The sequence below is a fragment of the Acartia tonsa genome, chromosome 13, assembly GCF_053477335.1.
Source record: "Acartia tonsa isolate MP-2025a chromosome 13, ASM5347733v1, whole genome shotgun sequence".
In the NCBI taxonomy this organism is placed as follows: domain Eukaryota; kingdom Metazoa; phylum Arthropoda; class Copepoda; order Calanoida; family Acartiidae; genus Acartia; species Acartia tonsa.
The window spans coordinates 30,924,737-30,943,472 of NC_137272.1; the positions used below are offsets into that span (position 1 = coordinate 30,924,737).

General features: G+C 33.5%; 1 protein-coding gene and 1 non-coding gene across 2 annotated transcripts in view; both read left to right on the plus strand.

Moving 5' to 3' along the window:
- The window catches only part of sli (slit guidance ligand), a 193,050-nt gene that overhangs the window by 138,946 nt on the left and 35,368 nt on the right, over window positions 1-18,736 (plus strand). Inside the window, exons 29-36 of the mRNA XM_080146074.1 lie at window positions 9,897-9,942; window positions 10,128-10,218; window positions 11,498-11,623; window positions 13,976-14,044; window positions 14,535-14,602; window positions 14,759-14,872; window positions 15,251-15,408; window positions 15,767-15,856. Coding sequence (XP_080002200.1) covers window positions 9,897-9,942; window positions 10,128-10,218; window positions 11,498-11,623; window positions 13,976-14,044; window positions 14,535-14,602; window positions 14,759-14,872; window positions 15,251-15,408; window positions 15,767-15,856 — 762 coding nt within the window. The remainder of the gene's footprint in view (window positions 1-9,896; window positions 9,943-10,127; window positions 10,219-11,497; window positions 11,624-13,975; window positions 14,045-14,534; window positions 14,603-14,758; window positions 14,873-15,250; window positions 15,409-15,766; window positions 15,857-18,736) is intronic.
- Window positions 3,607-3,678, plus strand: TRNAT-UGU (transfer RNA threonine (anticodon UGU)). The gene has a single exon. It is a non-coding gene; the product is annotated as a tRNA-Thr (tRNA).

Here is an 18,736-nt window from a genome sequence, read left to right on the forward strand (position 1 = left end):
TAACTAAAATCAGCAGGACAGAAATTCTAACGTAAGTAGTTGAACTTGAAGTAATCTTTATGTGTAAGTTAATATATTTATCTCTTTCTATTCTAAATGCATAAGAATATTTTAAACTAGCGGATGTGTACCAAGCATCCAGGGGCTCTCAATTAAAAGGGGCAGAAACAGGCTAGATAAAATAGCTCAAAATCATCTGAAAATGAAATAGCCTAATAGCATAATGGGACCTATTTAAAGCTTACCTAAAATAGAGAACACAATTGCTTCAATAGTTATTGAGATCTTAACCTTCATAAAAAAAGTGGAAAAACATATTTTTATAGACAGACTGACGGGCCAATTGAGATGCAGAGTAGATGCTCATCACCCTGTAAAATTTTACCAGGGAAAAAATCATCTTTCTTTCAATCAAATAACAATCAGAGCATTACTGATAGACTGACAGACCAGGTAAATTATATAATGGATGCTTATTTGTAAAGGAGAACCATATCGATTCTGCGTTTATAGAGATCTTTTAGTACAGACAGACACACACACACACACGGAGATCCTTTTACTTTATTTTAAGGACTATAGGCTAGACTTCTATTTTCAATAGAAGAAAAGGCACATTTCCCTACAGAAATTGATGTCATCTGGAGGGTTACAGACAGACTAACCGACTAAATAAGGTAGAGAGTAGATATTCATCTATCAGGAAAATCTTCTCTAGAAAAAATCAGTCGTGATCGTCTATCTAATTTAGAATTTGATAAATAAAACTTTTACATTTTAAATTAAAAGTCTTGCAGGGTATTTCCTACAGGCTGATGGAATAAGTAAATCACATATTGGATGCTTAAAGGTATAGGGTATATTCTCAAAAATTAAAACCGTCTATCTTTAATAGCAGATGGTGAATTATGTTTTACCCTCAGACGGACATTTCTAATTAAAGAGGGTCTTCGCGTAAAAATATTATATTTAATAAAAAAGCAAGGTCAGCCAAAGTAAGAATTAGGGTGCTTTCCCATATCGAGTGCATATCGAGCATTGAAAATATTTTAGAAATAAATTGTAAATTAGAAGGGATAGTTTTTTTTGCATAAGCCTAACTCCTGCAGGGGCCCTAACCCACCAAGGTTTACCCTTGATGTGCCCTTACTCTTGATAAGATATTAATTATAGAACATATAGAATTTCTTAGAAATTTTAAAGCTAAACAAGGATGACATCATTTATAAGTCCTTAGTAAAGCTAATAAACATGGAAATCTTTACAATAAAATTTATATAATATCTTTGATAGTAGATGCATATTAAAGCATTCCAACAGACGGACGGACAAAGTAAGTTCATCAGTATGGGGATGTTTTTAATTCCAGCCATTGATCTTTTATAACTGAAGAGAAATTCACGTTTACTTCTTTACGATTTCATTCAGACAGACAGACATTTCAATTAGAGTACCAAGAAACATATGATAACATCCATAAACTTTGTGAAGTTCATAAAAATCTAATAAAATAGACGGACAATATGGTTAAAACATTAGATGTCAATAGAAATATATACAGTAAACTTAAAACATAAAATACCATAAAATCTAATTACTAAAACTTTAGCATAATGGACGGACTGACTGACAAAGTTAATTAAATATATATGATGCTTTTTAGTCAGCGAAATCCTCACAGACAAATTTGCTTTTCATTTTTAATTTTAAGTAAATCATAATTCTGATTTTGTACCAGACAGACATACAAAGTTCAAGTAAGATTTTCTGCTAAAATATTTTTTAGTAGAGAAGCTACTCTATAATTTATAATATAATAATTTTTCCTAATAACTCGGACCCTAAGACGGCCTGAAGCCGCTTCGTCATATCTTAATAATTGCATTAGCCTTCTACCTTTCCAGTACAGATATTTAATATTCTCAAGAGCATTACAGACCAGCGAACAACGTGAGCTGTAGGCTAGTACTACATATTTAATAAAATTTAAATTACACCCCCAAAAAATTTTACCCCGGGGGTAAATTTTTGGGGGGGGGTAAACAAAATTTACCAGGGTTCGGAAGCCGCAGCCGCAGCCTCAGCCTCAGCCACCATCAGCCGCGCGGCTTACGAGAAGCCTCAAAATCAGCCGCGCGGCTTCCTCAGCCACCCAATAAGCCTCAGCCTTAGTCGCAGCCGCGCGGCTTAAAGAAAACATAAGCCACTGTAAGCCTCAGCCGCATTCAGCCACTGTAAGCCTCAGCCACTGTAAGCCTCAGCCACAAAACTCCAATTCAGCCACATTAAGCCTCAGCCGCACTAAGCCTCATTCAGCCAACGCCCCTCTAAGCCTCAGCCGAAATCAGCCGCTCGGCTTATAGTTGGGGAAGCCTCAGCCACACTCAGCCGCGCGGCTGTTAATAATTTGAAGCCGCAGCCGCACTCAGCCGCGCGGCTTCAAGAAAGCCTCAGCCGCAGCTGCAAAGTTATGATTATGCCGCAGCCGCAGCCGCGCGGCTTGATATTTGTAAGCCGCAGCCTCAGCCGCAGCTTAATTTTTTAAATTCAGCCGCAGCTTTGACACAGCCGCGCGGCTGAGATATTGTAAGCCCCAGCCGCAGCCGCAGGTGCTAAATTAGTACAAGCCTCAGCCGTCAATTCAGCCGCGGGGCATAATTTTCATTTAATTTTGTCTGTCTGAAGCTTAAGATCTCAGCAACCACTGAACTGACAATGTTGTCCTTCTCAGGAATCCTTTTACTAAAGTAACAGGATGTCGGTTTGTCTGTGTATCTGTGTGTCTGTACCGAAGGATCTCTCTAACCGCTGAACCGATCGGGTTCTCCTTAACAGGGTAGCTTCTCATAGGTCCTGGGAAGGTTTATAACTATTTTTTTGGGCGTGGGACACCCCCAACCCCCCAAAAAAATTAAAAATCCCCCCCCCCCTCAAAAAAAGAAAATTTTTTTAAAATTTTTTAAACTAAAGTTAAAAATAAGGGGGGAGGCCCCCCCCCCCCCCTAAAAAAAAAATTCCCCCCCCAAAAAATTTTTTTTTTTACTTTTCTTTAAAAATTTAAAATAAGAAATTGGGTTATTAAATTTGACTCTCTCTCTTCCTCAAGTGCCCCCTAGAGGCCTCTAGGGGCGTAGCCGCTAGTTATATATATATTGACATTGGATGGTTTTGAGCTAATTTTGGGGTGGGGGTCAGACATTTCCATCGCCTAAAAATAATTTTTTTAAATGTTATACTTTTAAATTTTTTTATATTCTTTTATAAAAATTTTATCTTAAGTTTTTTTTTAAAATTACAACATAGAAACTACCATCTCGAACAACTACAAAAAGTTTGAACCTGTAATTTAAGAGCTCCAGTGGCTCAATCAGTTAGCGCACGGTTCTTCTATACTGTTATGCCGGGGTTATAAGTTCGAATCTCACCAGGAGCAATACGTTTTTGAACGTTGATACTTATGAATATTATTGAATACTATTTATAGGGTAACTGCCCTACTGACGTTTGCCTAATTTTATTGTTTTTAAAAGATACAAATTTTTCAGAATTTACTTAATATTTACTATGAATTTGTATTATCTTAAATTTTTTTTTCTTGTACAGGTGGCCTATTTAGCTCAATGGTAGAGCACTCGTCTTGTAAACTAGGGACCGTGAGTTCAAACCTCACAGGGGGCAATCAATTTTTGTGATACTCAAGTTATATAGTAGCTTCTCTATTATTTTTCCGTTTAGGTATGCAATACTTGTTCTATATAATTAAGCTTCTCCTACTTAGATATTTCTTCAATTTTAAATGTATTTAATACTTTGTGGTTGATGAGAGACACTGAAAAAGTTATGCAAAAAAAAAGATTTATACATATTTCATTTTTCATAGTATTTTTAAATTAATGAAAATAATTAAATTAAGATTTGGGGAGGGGGGAGGGTGTGTGTGTGTGTTTATTTTGAACACAAATTATCCTAATATGTTTTCTAACAAAAAAAATTAAACAGCGATGTATTTTACTTTTTAAAGTTGGTTAAAAAAAGGTCTGTAAAATGCAATAAATTGTCCTGTATAATATGCAAAAAAATTTACATAATCTTTATGTACTCGATAGATTGAAATAGTTAAATGATTATTATATATCATCCGATTTTGTTTATTTTACAAAGATGCTTACTAAAATTGATTTTATTTTCAAAACTGCAATTATTATAAAAAAATGTTTCTTTATCTTTATCATTATGTTATACAATTTCTGAATTTATAAGCAATACATAAATCGATATATTATTACTTTGATGTTGTCCATATTTTCATGTACTCTGATAAAGAAATAATCTCAGCTGGCTAAAATAACAATAACCCCCATACACCCCCTTTAATCCATCTCTCCCCTCTTATGGGATATATAAATGAACTGGCCAATAAATGAGGTCCATAATTTTATTAACAAATTTTCTTTTTTTAATATATCCACATATTCTATTATATAAAGTGGTAATGTGAAGCTTCTTATTGATCCAGGGAAAGTTTATAATTTTTTGGGGGAAATGTATCTTTTCCCTCCCAAAAAAAGATGACCCTCAAAATAAATTATTTTTGCTTCCCTTAAGTATTCCTAGAGGTTTTAGGGGCGCAGCCACTAGTATCCTTTAACCATTAACTCATTACATATTAAAACAGGTTTTAAAAGTATGTACATAAGAGTTATACCTATGAAATTTAGCACCCAATAATTTATTAAATTGTGATATTTAGACCTAAATTTTTCTTCAAAATTTCTGTCACCTTTGGTCTAGGGGTTAGTGTGGCAGTCGTGTGTTGGAAAGGTTCTTGGTTCAATTCCACCAAGAATTGAATGTGATCATAGTTATTTCTCGTATCGTATTATAAACGGCTTTCCGCAGATATAGAATGTACAATTATAAGATTAAAACTAGTTTTTTTAGCCCTGTGGTGCCGAAGGCACCGGCTAAAAAACTAGTTTTAATCTTATGATTGTACATTTCTATATTCGTAGAAAACTGGATATAATATGATGCTAGACATAGTTTTTTCGTATTCATGAGAACCGGTTCCTATCCACCGGATTCAAATGAATACGAGAAAAGTTTTTATTCTGCTATGGACATTGGGACAATGGACAATAATTTTTGTTTCCTCTCATTTATTTATATTTAGTTATTTTCCTCTCAAGTTGAAAAAAAAATTTAAAAGGAGGGTGGATATAATGTGTAAAAAAAGATTAGAGGAGATTTGTTCTAGGTAAACTTACTTTATTTGTAATATCATTAACTAAATTTTAATATAAAATTGCTTTACACCTATGTTCTAAGGGTTAGTGCACCATAATGTGTAAGAAAGGTTTTCTGTTCAATTCCACCAAGAGTATGGAGAGTTATTTTGTCTGTAGATTAAGAATTCGATAACTACTGAACTAATGAAAACTTTTTAAATTGCCTTTTCCAAGTTTTTGAATTTTTAAAAAAAACTAAAATTAAAACTGGTGGGTGCTCAACCAAACTCCCCCCTATTTTCCCATAAAAAAATAATAAAAGTCACCCTTCATCCCCCCAAATTTTTTTTTCTTCTGGGATTCGAACCCGGATGATAGATGGTTCAAAGCTGTTACCGTACCAAAAAGCTATCAGAGCTCCAATATTTCAAAATAAAAATTTGTCTTATTTTTAGATCATTAAGTATTATGATGTCTGTTTGTTTGTCTGTCTATATGTTTGTACTACAGGATCTTGCTAACTACTAAACCGATATGGTGCTCCTATTCAGGGTAGTTTCTTATAGGTACTGGGAAGGTTTACAACTATTTTAGGGGAGGGTACCATCACACTACCAGAAAAAAATTGCCTTAGAAAAAAAATTAAACATCACCCCAAAATTAAAAATGGGATTTACTCGCCCCGGCCCTCCCCACCCAATAAAAATCACCCTACCCCCCAAAAAATTATTTTAATTCAGTTCTTCTTTTTCCAGTAACTATTGTTTAGTATTTTTTGTAATAACTTCATAATTACATTGTCATTAAGATTATGTGACATAAAAAGTTAGTCATAAAAATTATACCCATGAATAATTGTAATAAAAAGCACTTTTGTAAAAAAAACATTTTTCATAAGAGGTAAGTTTTTATGACAAATACATTTATTGCAAGTGTACATATGATAAGCATTTTAAAGACGACTATTTTTAAGACAAATTTAACCTGCGTACCATGGCTCAACATGTAGCGCATCTGCTTGTCATCATGGAGGTAATAGGTTCGAATCTTGGCCAGACACTGCGTGAAAACTGAAGACGTTAAATGGTTCCTACTGCAGCTATGCCAGGTATGCAACATGTAAAGTTAGAGTATGAGGATTTCCTTGGCTTGTAAACAGGCGTAACTCATTACCATAGGACTTTCTGGCAGGTAGTTGGTTGCTGGATAGATGTCACTTAAATTGGAAAGAATTGGTTCCCCTTAATTCAACATGTAGCGCATCTGCTTGTCATCAGGGAGGTAATAGGTTCGAATCTCGGCCAGACACTGCGTTATAACTGAAGACATTAAATGGTTCCTACTGCTGCTATGGCAGGTGTGAAACATGTAAAGTTGGAATAGGAGGATTTCCTTGGCTCATAAACAGGCGTAACTCATTACCATAAAACTTTCAGGCAGGTAATTCAATAAAAAAAAGTTGGTTGATGTCACTTAAACTAATACAGAAAAGGAAAGAATTGGTTCCCCAAGGTTCAACAAGTAGCGCATCTGCTTGTCATCAGGGATGTAATAGGTTCGAATCTCGCGCAGATACTGCGTTATAACTGAAGACATTAAATGGTTCCTAGGTGCTAGGTGTGCAACATGAACAGGCGCAAAGGAAAGATATAATTCCCCTTAGTTATCCAGGGTTGTTGGACCTTGAGTTAATGTCATAGAAACCCTCTACCGTGGCTCAACATGTAGCGCATTGGCTCGTCGTCTGGGAGTTGATAGGCTTTGTACTGCATCATAACTAAAGATGTTGAAATAAATTTCTACTGCTAAAAAACTTGTATAAAACTTTGGGTACCAGTATTAAACTTTGGGTATCAGAATAAATTTTTGTCTACTAGTATAAAACTTTGGGTACCAGTATAAAACTTTGGGTACCAGAATAAATTTTTGGCTATTAGTATAAAATTTTGGGTACCAGTATAAAACTTTGGGTACCAGTATAAAACTTTGGGTACCAATATAAAATTTGGGTACCAGTATAAAACTTTGGGTACTCGTATAAAACTTAAGGTACCAGTATAAAACTTTGGGTACCAATATTAAAACAAAATTTTAGGTATTAGTATAAAATTTTGGGTACCAGTATAAAACTTTGGGTACCAGTATAAAACTTTGGGTACCCGTATAAAACTTTGGGTACCAGTATAAAACTTTGGGTACCAGTATAAAATTTGGGTAACTGTATAAAACTTTGGGTACCAGTATAAAACTTTAGGTACCAGTATAAAATTTGGGTACTTGTATAAAACTTTGGGTACCAGTAAAAAACTTTGGGTACCAGTATAAATTTTTAGTACCAGTATAAAACTTTTGGTACCAGTTTAAAACTTTGGGTACCAGTATAAAACTTTGGGTACCAGTATAAAACTTTGGGTTCTAGTATAAAACTTTGGGTGCCAGTAAAAAACTTTGGGTACCAGTATAAATTTTTAGTACCAGTATAAAACTTTGGGTACCAGTTTAAAACTTTGGGTACCAGTATAAAACTTTGGGTACCAGTATAAAACTTTGGGTTCTAGTATAAAACTTTTGGTACAAGTATAAAACTTTGGGTACCAGAATAAAATTTGAGTACTAGTCTAAAACTTTGGGTACCTGTCTAAAAACTTTGGGTACCAGTATAAAACTTTGAGTACTAGTATAAAACTTTGGGTACTAGAATAAAACTTTGGATACCAGAATAAAATTTGAGTACTAGTATATAATTTTGGGTACTAGTATAAAACTTTGGGTACCAGTATAAAACTTTGGGTACCAGTATAAAATTTTGGGTACCAGTATAAAACTTTGGGTACCAGTATAAAACTTTGGGTACCAGAATAAAACTTTGGGTACCAGTATAAAATTTTGGGTACCAGTATAAAACTTTGGGTACCAGTATAAAACTTTGTGTACCAGTATAAAACTTTGGTTACCAGTAAAATTTGGGTACCAGTATAAAACTTTGGGTTCTAGTCTCAAACTTTGGGTACCATTATAAAACTTTGGGTACCAGACTAAAACTTTGGGTACCAGTATAAAACTTTGAGTACCAGTATAAAACTTTGGGTACTAGAATAAAACTTTGGGTACCAGAATAAAATTTGAGTACTAGTATATAATTTTGGGTACCAGTATAAAACTTTGGGTACTAGAATAAAACTTTGGGTACCAGAATAAACTTTGGGTACCAGTATAAAACTTTGGGTACCAGTATAAAATTTGGGTACTAATTCTGAATCAAACATTTGAAAAAATCCTGCTGTCCTCCCCCCTCTTCCCTCCACTCTTATTCTCACAACCCCTAACCACCCTCAACTCTCCAAAAAATGTCCTAGAATGCATTTAAAAAATCCAATTTAGCCGAAGCCTCAGCTGCAAAGCTTATTTTATAATCAGCCATAAGATCAGCCGCAAGGCTTAATATTGTATTCAGCCGCAGCCGCATTCAGCTGCGCGGCTGAATTTAATTCAGCCACAGCCTCAGCCGCACGGCTTTCAGTAAGCCGCAGCCTCAGAATCAGCCGCGAGGCTTAATTATGTTATCAGCCACCCTCAGCCTCAGCCTCACTCAGCCGCGCGGCTTAATTTTCCAATCAGCCACTGTAAGCCGCAGCCGCTATGAGCCGCGCGGCTTTCAGTAAGCCGCAGCCTCAGCCACAAATCCTTCAGCCACTGTAAGCCTCAGCCACCCTCAGCCACTGTAAGCCTCAGCCGCTCGAAGCCTCAGCCACAAAATTCCAATTCAGCCACTGTAAGCCTCAGCCACCCCAATTCTTATTAAGCCTCAGCCGCATTCAGCCGCAGCCACTCTCAGCCGCACTAAGCCTCAGCCACTCTCAGCCTCAGCCACTTCCATAACTTTAAGCAGCCGCAGCCGCAGCCGCAGCCGCAAATTAGGATTCAGCCGCAGCCGCGCGGCTGATAGCGCGGCTTCCGAACCCTGAAATTTACCCCTGCCAACAGATTTCAGGGGGGGTAATTACCTCCCCCAAGCAAATTTTACCCCCGGGGTAAAAATTTTGGGGGGGTAAAAAAATTTGCGGCTCGCTTCACGCGCCATTTTACCCCCCCCCCCCCAAAAAAAAACGAATTACCCTTTCTTAAAAAATTTTACCCCCCCCAAATAAAAAGCTTGGACGCCCCTGGTGAAGGTATTTTTTTATCATTCATTATATAGGTCTATCGTCGGTTTGTCGTTCATGGTACAAAAAACAATATGTTTATGCATAGGTTTCGTGATTTTTTTATTATTTATAATTTTATCCTTCTATTTTGACCACTAAATATATGTTTTATGGATAACATTGTCCGTTTGTCAATCCATGATCTGTTTTTGCTCTGCTACTTATGGATGTTGCCATCCTTGTTTTTTTTATCTTTTATAGTACATTTTTAAACTTTTCGCTATAGAATAAGGACACCCTTTATATATTTATGTAAATAGGCAGACAATATTTAATTTTGATTATCCAGATTCACAAATTCGAATTGAATCTAATATTGACACAGTACATAGTATTAATACCAAGAAAGAAATATTTTTCCTTTACAATAATTGTGAAGAAAAATTGTTTTAAACTGATAAAAATATTTAAGCAATTTTAGATTAAAATATTCTACATATTTATAATATTTTTTTTATTTAAGGACAAACTTCTGTTAACAAGCCCTTCAAGCCTTTTCCAATGTATAGGTAAGTTTTTCAGCCATTAAAATAAAAAAAAAAGCAGTAGGGGATTTAACCACCCCCCCCCCCCCAACCTCCTCCAAAAAAAGCTTTGACGTTTTTGTCGCTTAAAGTCTGTTTAGGGAAGATTTTTTTAAATCACAACATTTTATGATTTTGTTTTAGATGTAAATTAATATTATTTATTTTAGGGGACGTGGATAAAGAGATCTTATCTAAATGTGACCTCTGTTATACAAATCCTTGTCACAATGGGGCAAAATGTAACACTCTCCCTAACAGGTAGGATTTTTAAATTTTGTACTTTCTTTTGTTATGTGGCGTCAAATAGCTTAAATAGGGCTATTTGTGTTTCTAGTCGTCAATAATATTGATAAAGGGGGGGGGGGTTAATGCAACCATCTCGTAATCAGTGATTAAATGGGACTTAGAATTCGAATTTCGATCTGAAATTTTTCATGGGTAATCCTTGGTAGGTCTATTTTCCCTAAATCGAACAAAAAGTTGGAAAAGTAACGGCTGGCGGCTCAGCCGTTTAGCCGCTTTTTGCCTATTTTTAGGGCAAATTCATCATTAATTACGTAGCAATCAACTTTTTAAAACATATTTTTGGTTTAATTCATGTAAAATGATAGCAATAGCCATTTTTAAGTTTCTAGTACCAACAGCAACCGGCTTAAACCGTTTTATAATGTTTTTGAGCAAAAAAGTATTATGTGGAGATAGGTTTCGTGACTAATTTGCTTTTAAGATACCAAAAAATGGTAAAACAGCTGAGCCGCCAGCGGTTAGCCGTTACTTTTCCAACTTTTTGTTCGAATTAGGGAAAATAGACCTACCAAGGATTATTTATGCAAAATTTCAGATTAAAATTCGAATTCTAAGTGCCATTTAATCATTGATTACGAGATGGTTGCATTAAACCCCCCCCCCCCCTTATATAAATATATAAAAGGAATAGTTCCTATTGTCAATAAAAATTAATTCTTTTAATTAACGAAATAGCAAAATAACAGAAATAGCAAAGTCAGAATTTCACACATACCACTTTTTACTTGGAATACCCAAGGAAAAATAAAAATAACCAAGTAGACCTGGAGGAGGGAACTTCTAAGTGAACTTCAAAATGAGGAAATCTCATATCTCAGCGATGCCTCTACTTTTGCCAAATCCAAAGAATATTGGAGAACCATTGTGCGTGGCCTAGAAAGAACAGATAACTATAATGATGACTTTTGAGTTCAAAGATCATTTATCGTACGTTGTCCTATCTCTGGGTACCTAATCTCACCTAGATTCCTAAGACGGCGTGTGTCATTAAATTAAAGAATTGGTATAAGTTTTCTAAAAAAGGTAAAAAGGCCCTATAAAAATGGAGCTAAATAAATCAGACGGACATACGAAAATTTATTTTATTTTATAACAAAAATATATTATAAACGTTTTCATACTTGACTGTGGAGATATTTGAGTAAAACACAAGACGGGGAAGGCGTTCCCTTCCCAAGGACCCTGTGCCGACTTTCAACCGCGGAAAACTTTATATTTTATCTAATTCTAGGGATTATCATTGCGAGTGTACGCCTGGTTTCTATGGTAAACAGTGCAAGGAGGTGATAGATGCCTGCTATGGAAACCCATGTGTCAACGGAGCCAAGTGCCAGGTTTTGGAGGCTGGCAGGTTCATGTAAGTACATTAAAGAGTAGCAGATACGCCCCCTAGAATCCTCTAGGGGAACTTGAAGATGGTGGTACCCTCCCTCAATTAAGTTATAAACCTTCCTGGGACCTATGAGAAGCTACCCTGTTAAAGAGAAACCGATCGGTTTAGCGGTTAGCGAGATCCTTCGATGCAAATAAACAGACAGACAGACATTCTCTTACTTTATTATAAGGATTTCTCAAACAGCTTGTCTGTGTATTTTTCCAGGAAGAAAGGGGATAATGGACTCAACTACTTTGGGGACTTACCTATCTACAGAAGGGGTAATTATGTGTATTATCACTGGGGATGTACATCTGTACACTGTCTTATCCCTTTAGATTCCTGTATATTTTGTATGTTTATGAGGTGTTGAATTCTAATATGAAAATACTAATTAATTTTCAAATTTATATTCATAACATGGGATCTATGTATCATCAGGGATCTAAAGGGATAAGACAATGGACGATCATTAATATACATTCCCAAAGATTATACACAAAATTACCCTTTCTGTAGATTAGAATTAGTGAATGAAACGTATGGACACTTAACTTAATGAACCAACCAATCAAACTTCAATAAAAGTCCCCAAAGTTGGTAAGTCAAAGAATAAGAAAACGTTATCGTAAATCTTTGGAGACTAGTGTAGTAAACAACCCAATGTCCACACCCTTCCTGCTTACGTATAGTGTATTGGGTAAATGGACATGAAAATAAAGTAGAAGGAGAAGGATCTAGATAACCGCTGAACCTTTATTCTTTACAGTGAAGCTTTTTATATGCGCAGGAAAGAAATCTATTTTGGGGGGAGGCTATCTTTGCCCTCTAGATAAATTGATCCTAAAATTACCCTCCAAAAAGGTCTAAAATTTACTTTTTCTTTTTAAAAGCATGTGCTTATTAGGGCTTCTAGGGGTTTAGCCGAGTGTTTGTCACATACATTAATCCCCCCCTAAAAAAATTTTACTTGATATATTTCCCTTTAACTCTGATATAGCTATCATTTCATATTCCCATTGATCATAACAAAATGCTAATTTATTTTTAATGTATTTGATTTTAAATTATTTTTCCTTAGTCAAAAATGAATTATGAATCTTAATTGACAGAATGTTTTAGAGTCAGAAAACAAATATCTTTTCCGTTGGATTAAAACCGGTTGTGAACCCTAGTGAAACAAGGATTACAGCTTCCATAAGTTGGAACTCACAAAAAAACATAGGCAGACCAAAAGTTTTACGGAGAAAAGTCACTAAGAGTGTGAGGTCATAAAATGAGGAAATATACATCTCTTTTTTTAGGGGTTTTCTTTCCCAGATATACTCTCATCTCCCTCATTTTTATGACGTCACATGCTAATTTTTTGAGTGACTTTTCCCCCGTACCAAAAGTTAGTTATAGAGCAGTTCACTTAGTTTTTATGGTTGTTCCGTTGATTTGCGGTCATGCTGTAAAAGACTTTAAATTTTTTCTCTTTTATTTTTTACTTTCTTTTTAATCGCCATTAAACATCACACTATGACTAACTTTGTATATTAGTCCATTGTCTTTTTGTAGTGTAGTTCTGGTACATATGGATGTTGTCATCCTTGTTTGTTAAAAGTGTTAACCATTTAGAAATTTTCAACATAACAAATTATTTTTGTACGTTAGGAGAATTAGAAATTTAAGAAAATTCTGACTTTAAGCATATTTTATTTTCACTTGGTTTTAATGATATTTTTCAACATAAACCATTAGTACTAGAAACCTAAATTGTATAACCCTGTTCTAAAAATTCATTAGAAAAGTTGGGATCTTAAGGGATAAGACAATGGAGTTACATTTATATACATTCACAATGATGATAAACAAGCTTTCCCCTTTTATAGAGTAAAATTAATGGATAAAAAGATACTACAAACGAAAATTCAATAAAAGTTTTTGTGATAACGTGGTTATAAAACTTTGGATACCTTTGTAATTTACAGTCTAATGTACCCTCTCTGACTTTATCAACCTTTATTTTCCAACTTTAAAGAATATTTACTAAAAAGCATAGGAGTAATTATGTAAAATGAAAAGTCATTTATTTTTCTCAGAAGCTGCTCGAAAAGGATAAGGATTCCAAAAAGATATTATAGAATAGAATGAAATAGAAAAACGCGTTCTCTCTTTTGTTGGCCTAAAAATTTTGGGTGAAATCCTGTGTGGTTGGTTGAACAAATAGTAGTTTAGAAACTTTTCAACCAATGGCTTTACTCTATATAGTAATTCAACGTAATATTATATTAAAACTTTTTCTTTGAAAAAAGGTTGCGTGATTTTTATTAATTACTTATTTTTTGATAGGTGTGATTGTCCTCAAGGATTCGAAGGTGTGAGATGCGAGACTAATGTGGATGACTGCTTGTCTCATAGGTGGGTAAATAGATTCATTAGATTGATTGATAGATTTGTTGATAGATTGATTGATATATTCATGGGTAGATAGACAGATTGATAAGATTGATAGTTAGATTATGTAATAGTTTGATAGATTCATGGATTCATAAATGTATAGATTGATTGATAGATTGATTGGTATATTGATAGATTAATTGATAGATTACTTGGTAGATTGATAGATTGATTGGAAGATTCTGCAATGCAATAGACTCGCTCACTGATAGATTGATCGATAGATACATTGATAGATTGATTGATAGATTAATTGATAGATTAATTGATAGTTTAATTGATTGATTATTGTTGATTGATAAAATAGACTTATAGATTGATCAATATATTGACTGATATATTGATGCATTGATGTTTGGGTTGATTGGCATATTGGTTGTTTTATTATATATATATAATATATGGGTTATACATTAAAAGATTACTGAATGCTAAATTATTTTATGTCTAGGTGTATGAATAATGCCACCTGTGTTGATAAAATCGGAGACTATGAATGCAAATGCCAGCCTGGTTTTCAGGGAAGTTTTATGTTGGCATTTTATTTTATTTCTTCATTTGAAAAAAAATTGTCTTGTTAACAACTTGCTTTTTTTATTTTTAAAACCAAATAATAAATATTTTACTGTATAAATAATTTTAAAAATTGCCACAACAACTTCAAAATGAATAATTAGGGTAAATACTGCAGTGAGAAAATCTCCTTCTGTACATCTGTGCAGAATCCATGTGAAAATGGCGGGAAATGCCGCGAACATGTTTCTTACTACACATGCGACTGCCTTCAAGGTAAGTGTTGATTTAAATCTATGCAAAATGCCGCAAGTAATATTTTCATTAAAATGCAATCAATCAATCAACGATGTCTACTAGGTTTCAATGGTGAGAACTGTTCTACAAACATTGATGACTGCGACAACCACAAATTGTCAAAATCGCACCTTTTGTGTCAAATTAATGCAAAATGCTGCAAAAATATTGAATAAAATTGCACTTAATCAATCATACATTGTTTCCTAGGTTTCAGTGGTCAGAACTGTTCTACAAACATTGATGACTGTGTCAATCACATGTGCCAAAATGGCGGCTTTTGTTTTAATTCAACGCAAAATGCCGTAAAAATATTAAATAAAAATGCAATCAATCAATCATACATTGTTATTTTAGGATTCAGTGGTCAGAACTGTTCTACTAACATAGATGACTGTGACAATCACATGTGTCAAAATGGCGGGTCCTGTGTGGATGGTATCAACAAGTACACGTGTGAATGCCCAGCTGAGTTTACTGGCAAGTTCTGTGAGATTGAACCAATGGTTGCTCAGGTATTGTAAACATTTTTTGATGCCGTTTATAGTGCTTTATTAAAAATGACGCCATAGAATACAAATAACCTATGATAGGAAAGTAAAAATTGTAATTGACCAATGGTAAAATGTATACAGGCCTATCATTGGTCATTTGTATTTTATAATAACGGTTTCTTATTCCTATGGAGACTTAAGTTAATTTGATTGGTTGTTTAATCAAGATGAGTGTTTAAACTATTAATTTTAATCACTCGAAGGGGTATTTTTATCATTTATGTATTTCAATTAATCGGCCATTGTCTTATCCATTTAGATCCCTGGGAAAATGTAATCCCATTTATAAAAAATGTTGAAATGATTTAAAATTTTTCAGATGTACCCCCAGACAAGTCCCTGTCAACAGCATGACTGCAAGCATGGTATCTGTATGGATATTCCTGGCTCCAGCGACTATATGTGCAAGGTAAGCATGGTATCTGTATGGATATTCCTGGCTCCAGCGACTATATGTGCAAGGTAACATGATTCTATTCATTCTTATATAAAAGTAACAGGATATTTATCTGAGTGTGTCTATCCGCAGCAAGGGATCTTGCAAATTAGGGGTTCTCCTTTAAAGTGAAGGTTTGTAACTATTTTGATGGTGGGTACCTTCGCCCTTTTAAGAGAAAGTGATTCTAGGAAAAATACACCAACCCCCCCCCCCCCCCCTCCACTAACAGAAAAAGTCTTTTTTACTTCTTATTTGAGAAACTTTAATCGAAAGTGAAGTTTTGATTTTAGCTTAAAATTATAAATTAATAGCTTAAAACTATCCTGGAACCTACATGAAACTTCCTTAAAATGAAAAACTAAATTGGTTATATATTAGTGGACTGATGTAAAACTGCATATAAACAAAGGCGATAGCTATTTATTAAGGAAATGTTTTTTTCTTTTCTTTAAGTTTTAATGAAAAGTAAAACTTAATTAAATGCATTTTTCAGAGCAAATTAATTAAGTTTTAAATTGTAAACTAGTCAATTAGTTGAGACAGTTTAAGACACTTTATGTGGCCACTTTTTATATCAATTTTGGCATCTTTAGTTAACTATTCTAGAGTTTTTTTCTATTAGATTACTAATATATGTGTTAATTTGCTTTTTTTTTAGCTTTGAACCTTGTAAAAATTTATCTAATAAAAATGATCAATTGCTAGTTAAGTCAGTGGAAAAATAGCTATATATTAGGGTTTTTAAAAAAAATTTTGTCAAAAAAATATATTATCACACTATTTTAATTACTGTTTTAAGCACAGTTTTAATTGTAGGCTGAATTTTAAAGATTTAGTATATATAAGCTTGATTTTTCTTGGAATCTTTCTATCTCTCTCTTTATCTCTTTAATTTCAATTATTGATTGAGTTATCAATAAAAGGTAATTTTAAAAATTTATCCTTTGAAATTTAACTTTCATTAAATTGAGGCTTTTACTTCATATATCATACCAAGTAATATAAAATAATAAGTAGAAAGACTTTTTGATTTTAGCTTACTTATACAGTGTTAGTTTATCTGACATTATGTCTGTCTGTTTTAATCTATCTATATGTCTGTTCTAATATATCTATATGTCTATCTGTCTGTATGTTTGTCTGTCTTAATTCATTCATGTCTGTATGTTTGTCTGTCTTTTTATGTCTCTATGTCTGTATGTTTGTCTGTCTTTTTATGTCTATCTGTCTGTATGTTTGTCTGTCTTTTTATGTCTATCTGTCTGTATGTTTGTCTGTCTTAATTTATTCATGTCTGTATGTTTGTCTGTCTTTTTATGTTTATCTGTCTGTATGTTTGTCTGTCTTGATATGTCTATCTGTCTTTCTGTCCATCTTTCTTTCACTATTAGATACATATCCCCAAACAATTTTAATGAGTATTTAGTTAGAAAACTGACCTTTCATTTATAACTCAAGAAAGAAAGACATACAAACAATTAAAAATTTGTTTATTGTGTATTTTAAAATCTGCAAAAGTAGTAGGATGTGTGTATGTTTGTCTACATAAAATTTGGGCCCTATAACCTTTGAGTTTAATTTTGTAGCCTTTACACGAAAGGACATTAGTCTATTTTTTGTGATTTCAAAGATTTTTTTCACTGAAAAAATTTGTACAAATAATATTTTAGTAAATCATAAATGTTAATACCATATTAAGACTGAAAACTGCCTACATTTGTTAAACTAATGTATGATATTTTTAAAAAGTTTTGCAAGTAAAAAGCATTCAGAAGTTATATCAATTACTCACAAAAGACTAATACAGAAATTAGTAGAGACATAATATGTATGTAAACAAAGATGACAACATCCATAATAGGCTAGGCAAACTTAAAGCAAGGACAAACGGACAAAGGAAATTATGTTGAAGATGTATGAGGTATAAATATCAAACAGTATAAAGTCATGAAACCTTTCTACAAAAAATAAATGAATATGTCTTTTGTAGCCTAACCGACAGACTGACGTTCAAAGTAAATTGTTTACTGGATACTCATTGATAAGGGGTATTTACATTTTTTTAAATCAGTAGTCTATCCTAAATAACAGCCAAGAAAATCACATTTTCCACATAGAGTCACTTTGAGACATAAAAAGAAGCTCTTACAAAGTGTCCGAAAAAAGTGAGCCATGTGACGTCAATAGATCCATTTCTTTTTAAGGGGTTTCCTTTCACACTTCACCTCTCATCCCCCATTTCTATGACGTCACACGGCTATTTTTTTCAGACATTTTGTAGAGCTTCACATAAAAAATTGTAGATTAGCTTTACTACTAAAATGGACTAATACTATTTTTCAAATACATTTGTCATCTAAAATTAGTCTTAATTTTGAATGAGCTTTTGCAAAAATATTTTAACATGACTGACAAAAAACATGAAATGAATTACTCGTTCCAATGACATACTTATTATGAAGCCGTCTTTGGTGTGCATTTTATCATATCAGTATAGTATTTTGTTAAAAGAATCAATAGCAAAATAGTAGAATAATGATGTCAAAAATAGATAGAAAGATGTACATAAAACATAAAGGTATACATTTGGATAGATAGATGGGCAATTATATAGATAGATGATCATTTAGATAAATGAATAGACTGTTAGATAGATAGATGAACAATACGATTGATAGATAAATAATTAGATAGATTGCTGGACATTTAGATAGATTGATGGACAAGTAGATATATAGATGAACAATTAGTTAGATGGATGGAAAATTAGATATATAGATAAACAATAAGATAAATAGATTGACAATGAGATAAATAGATGGACAAGCTTAAATGACACCCAGGACACTT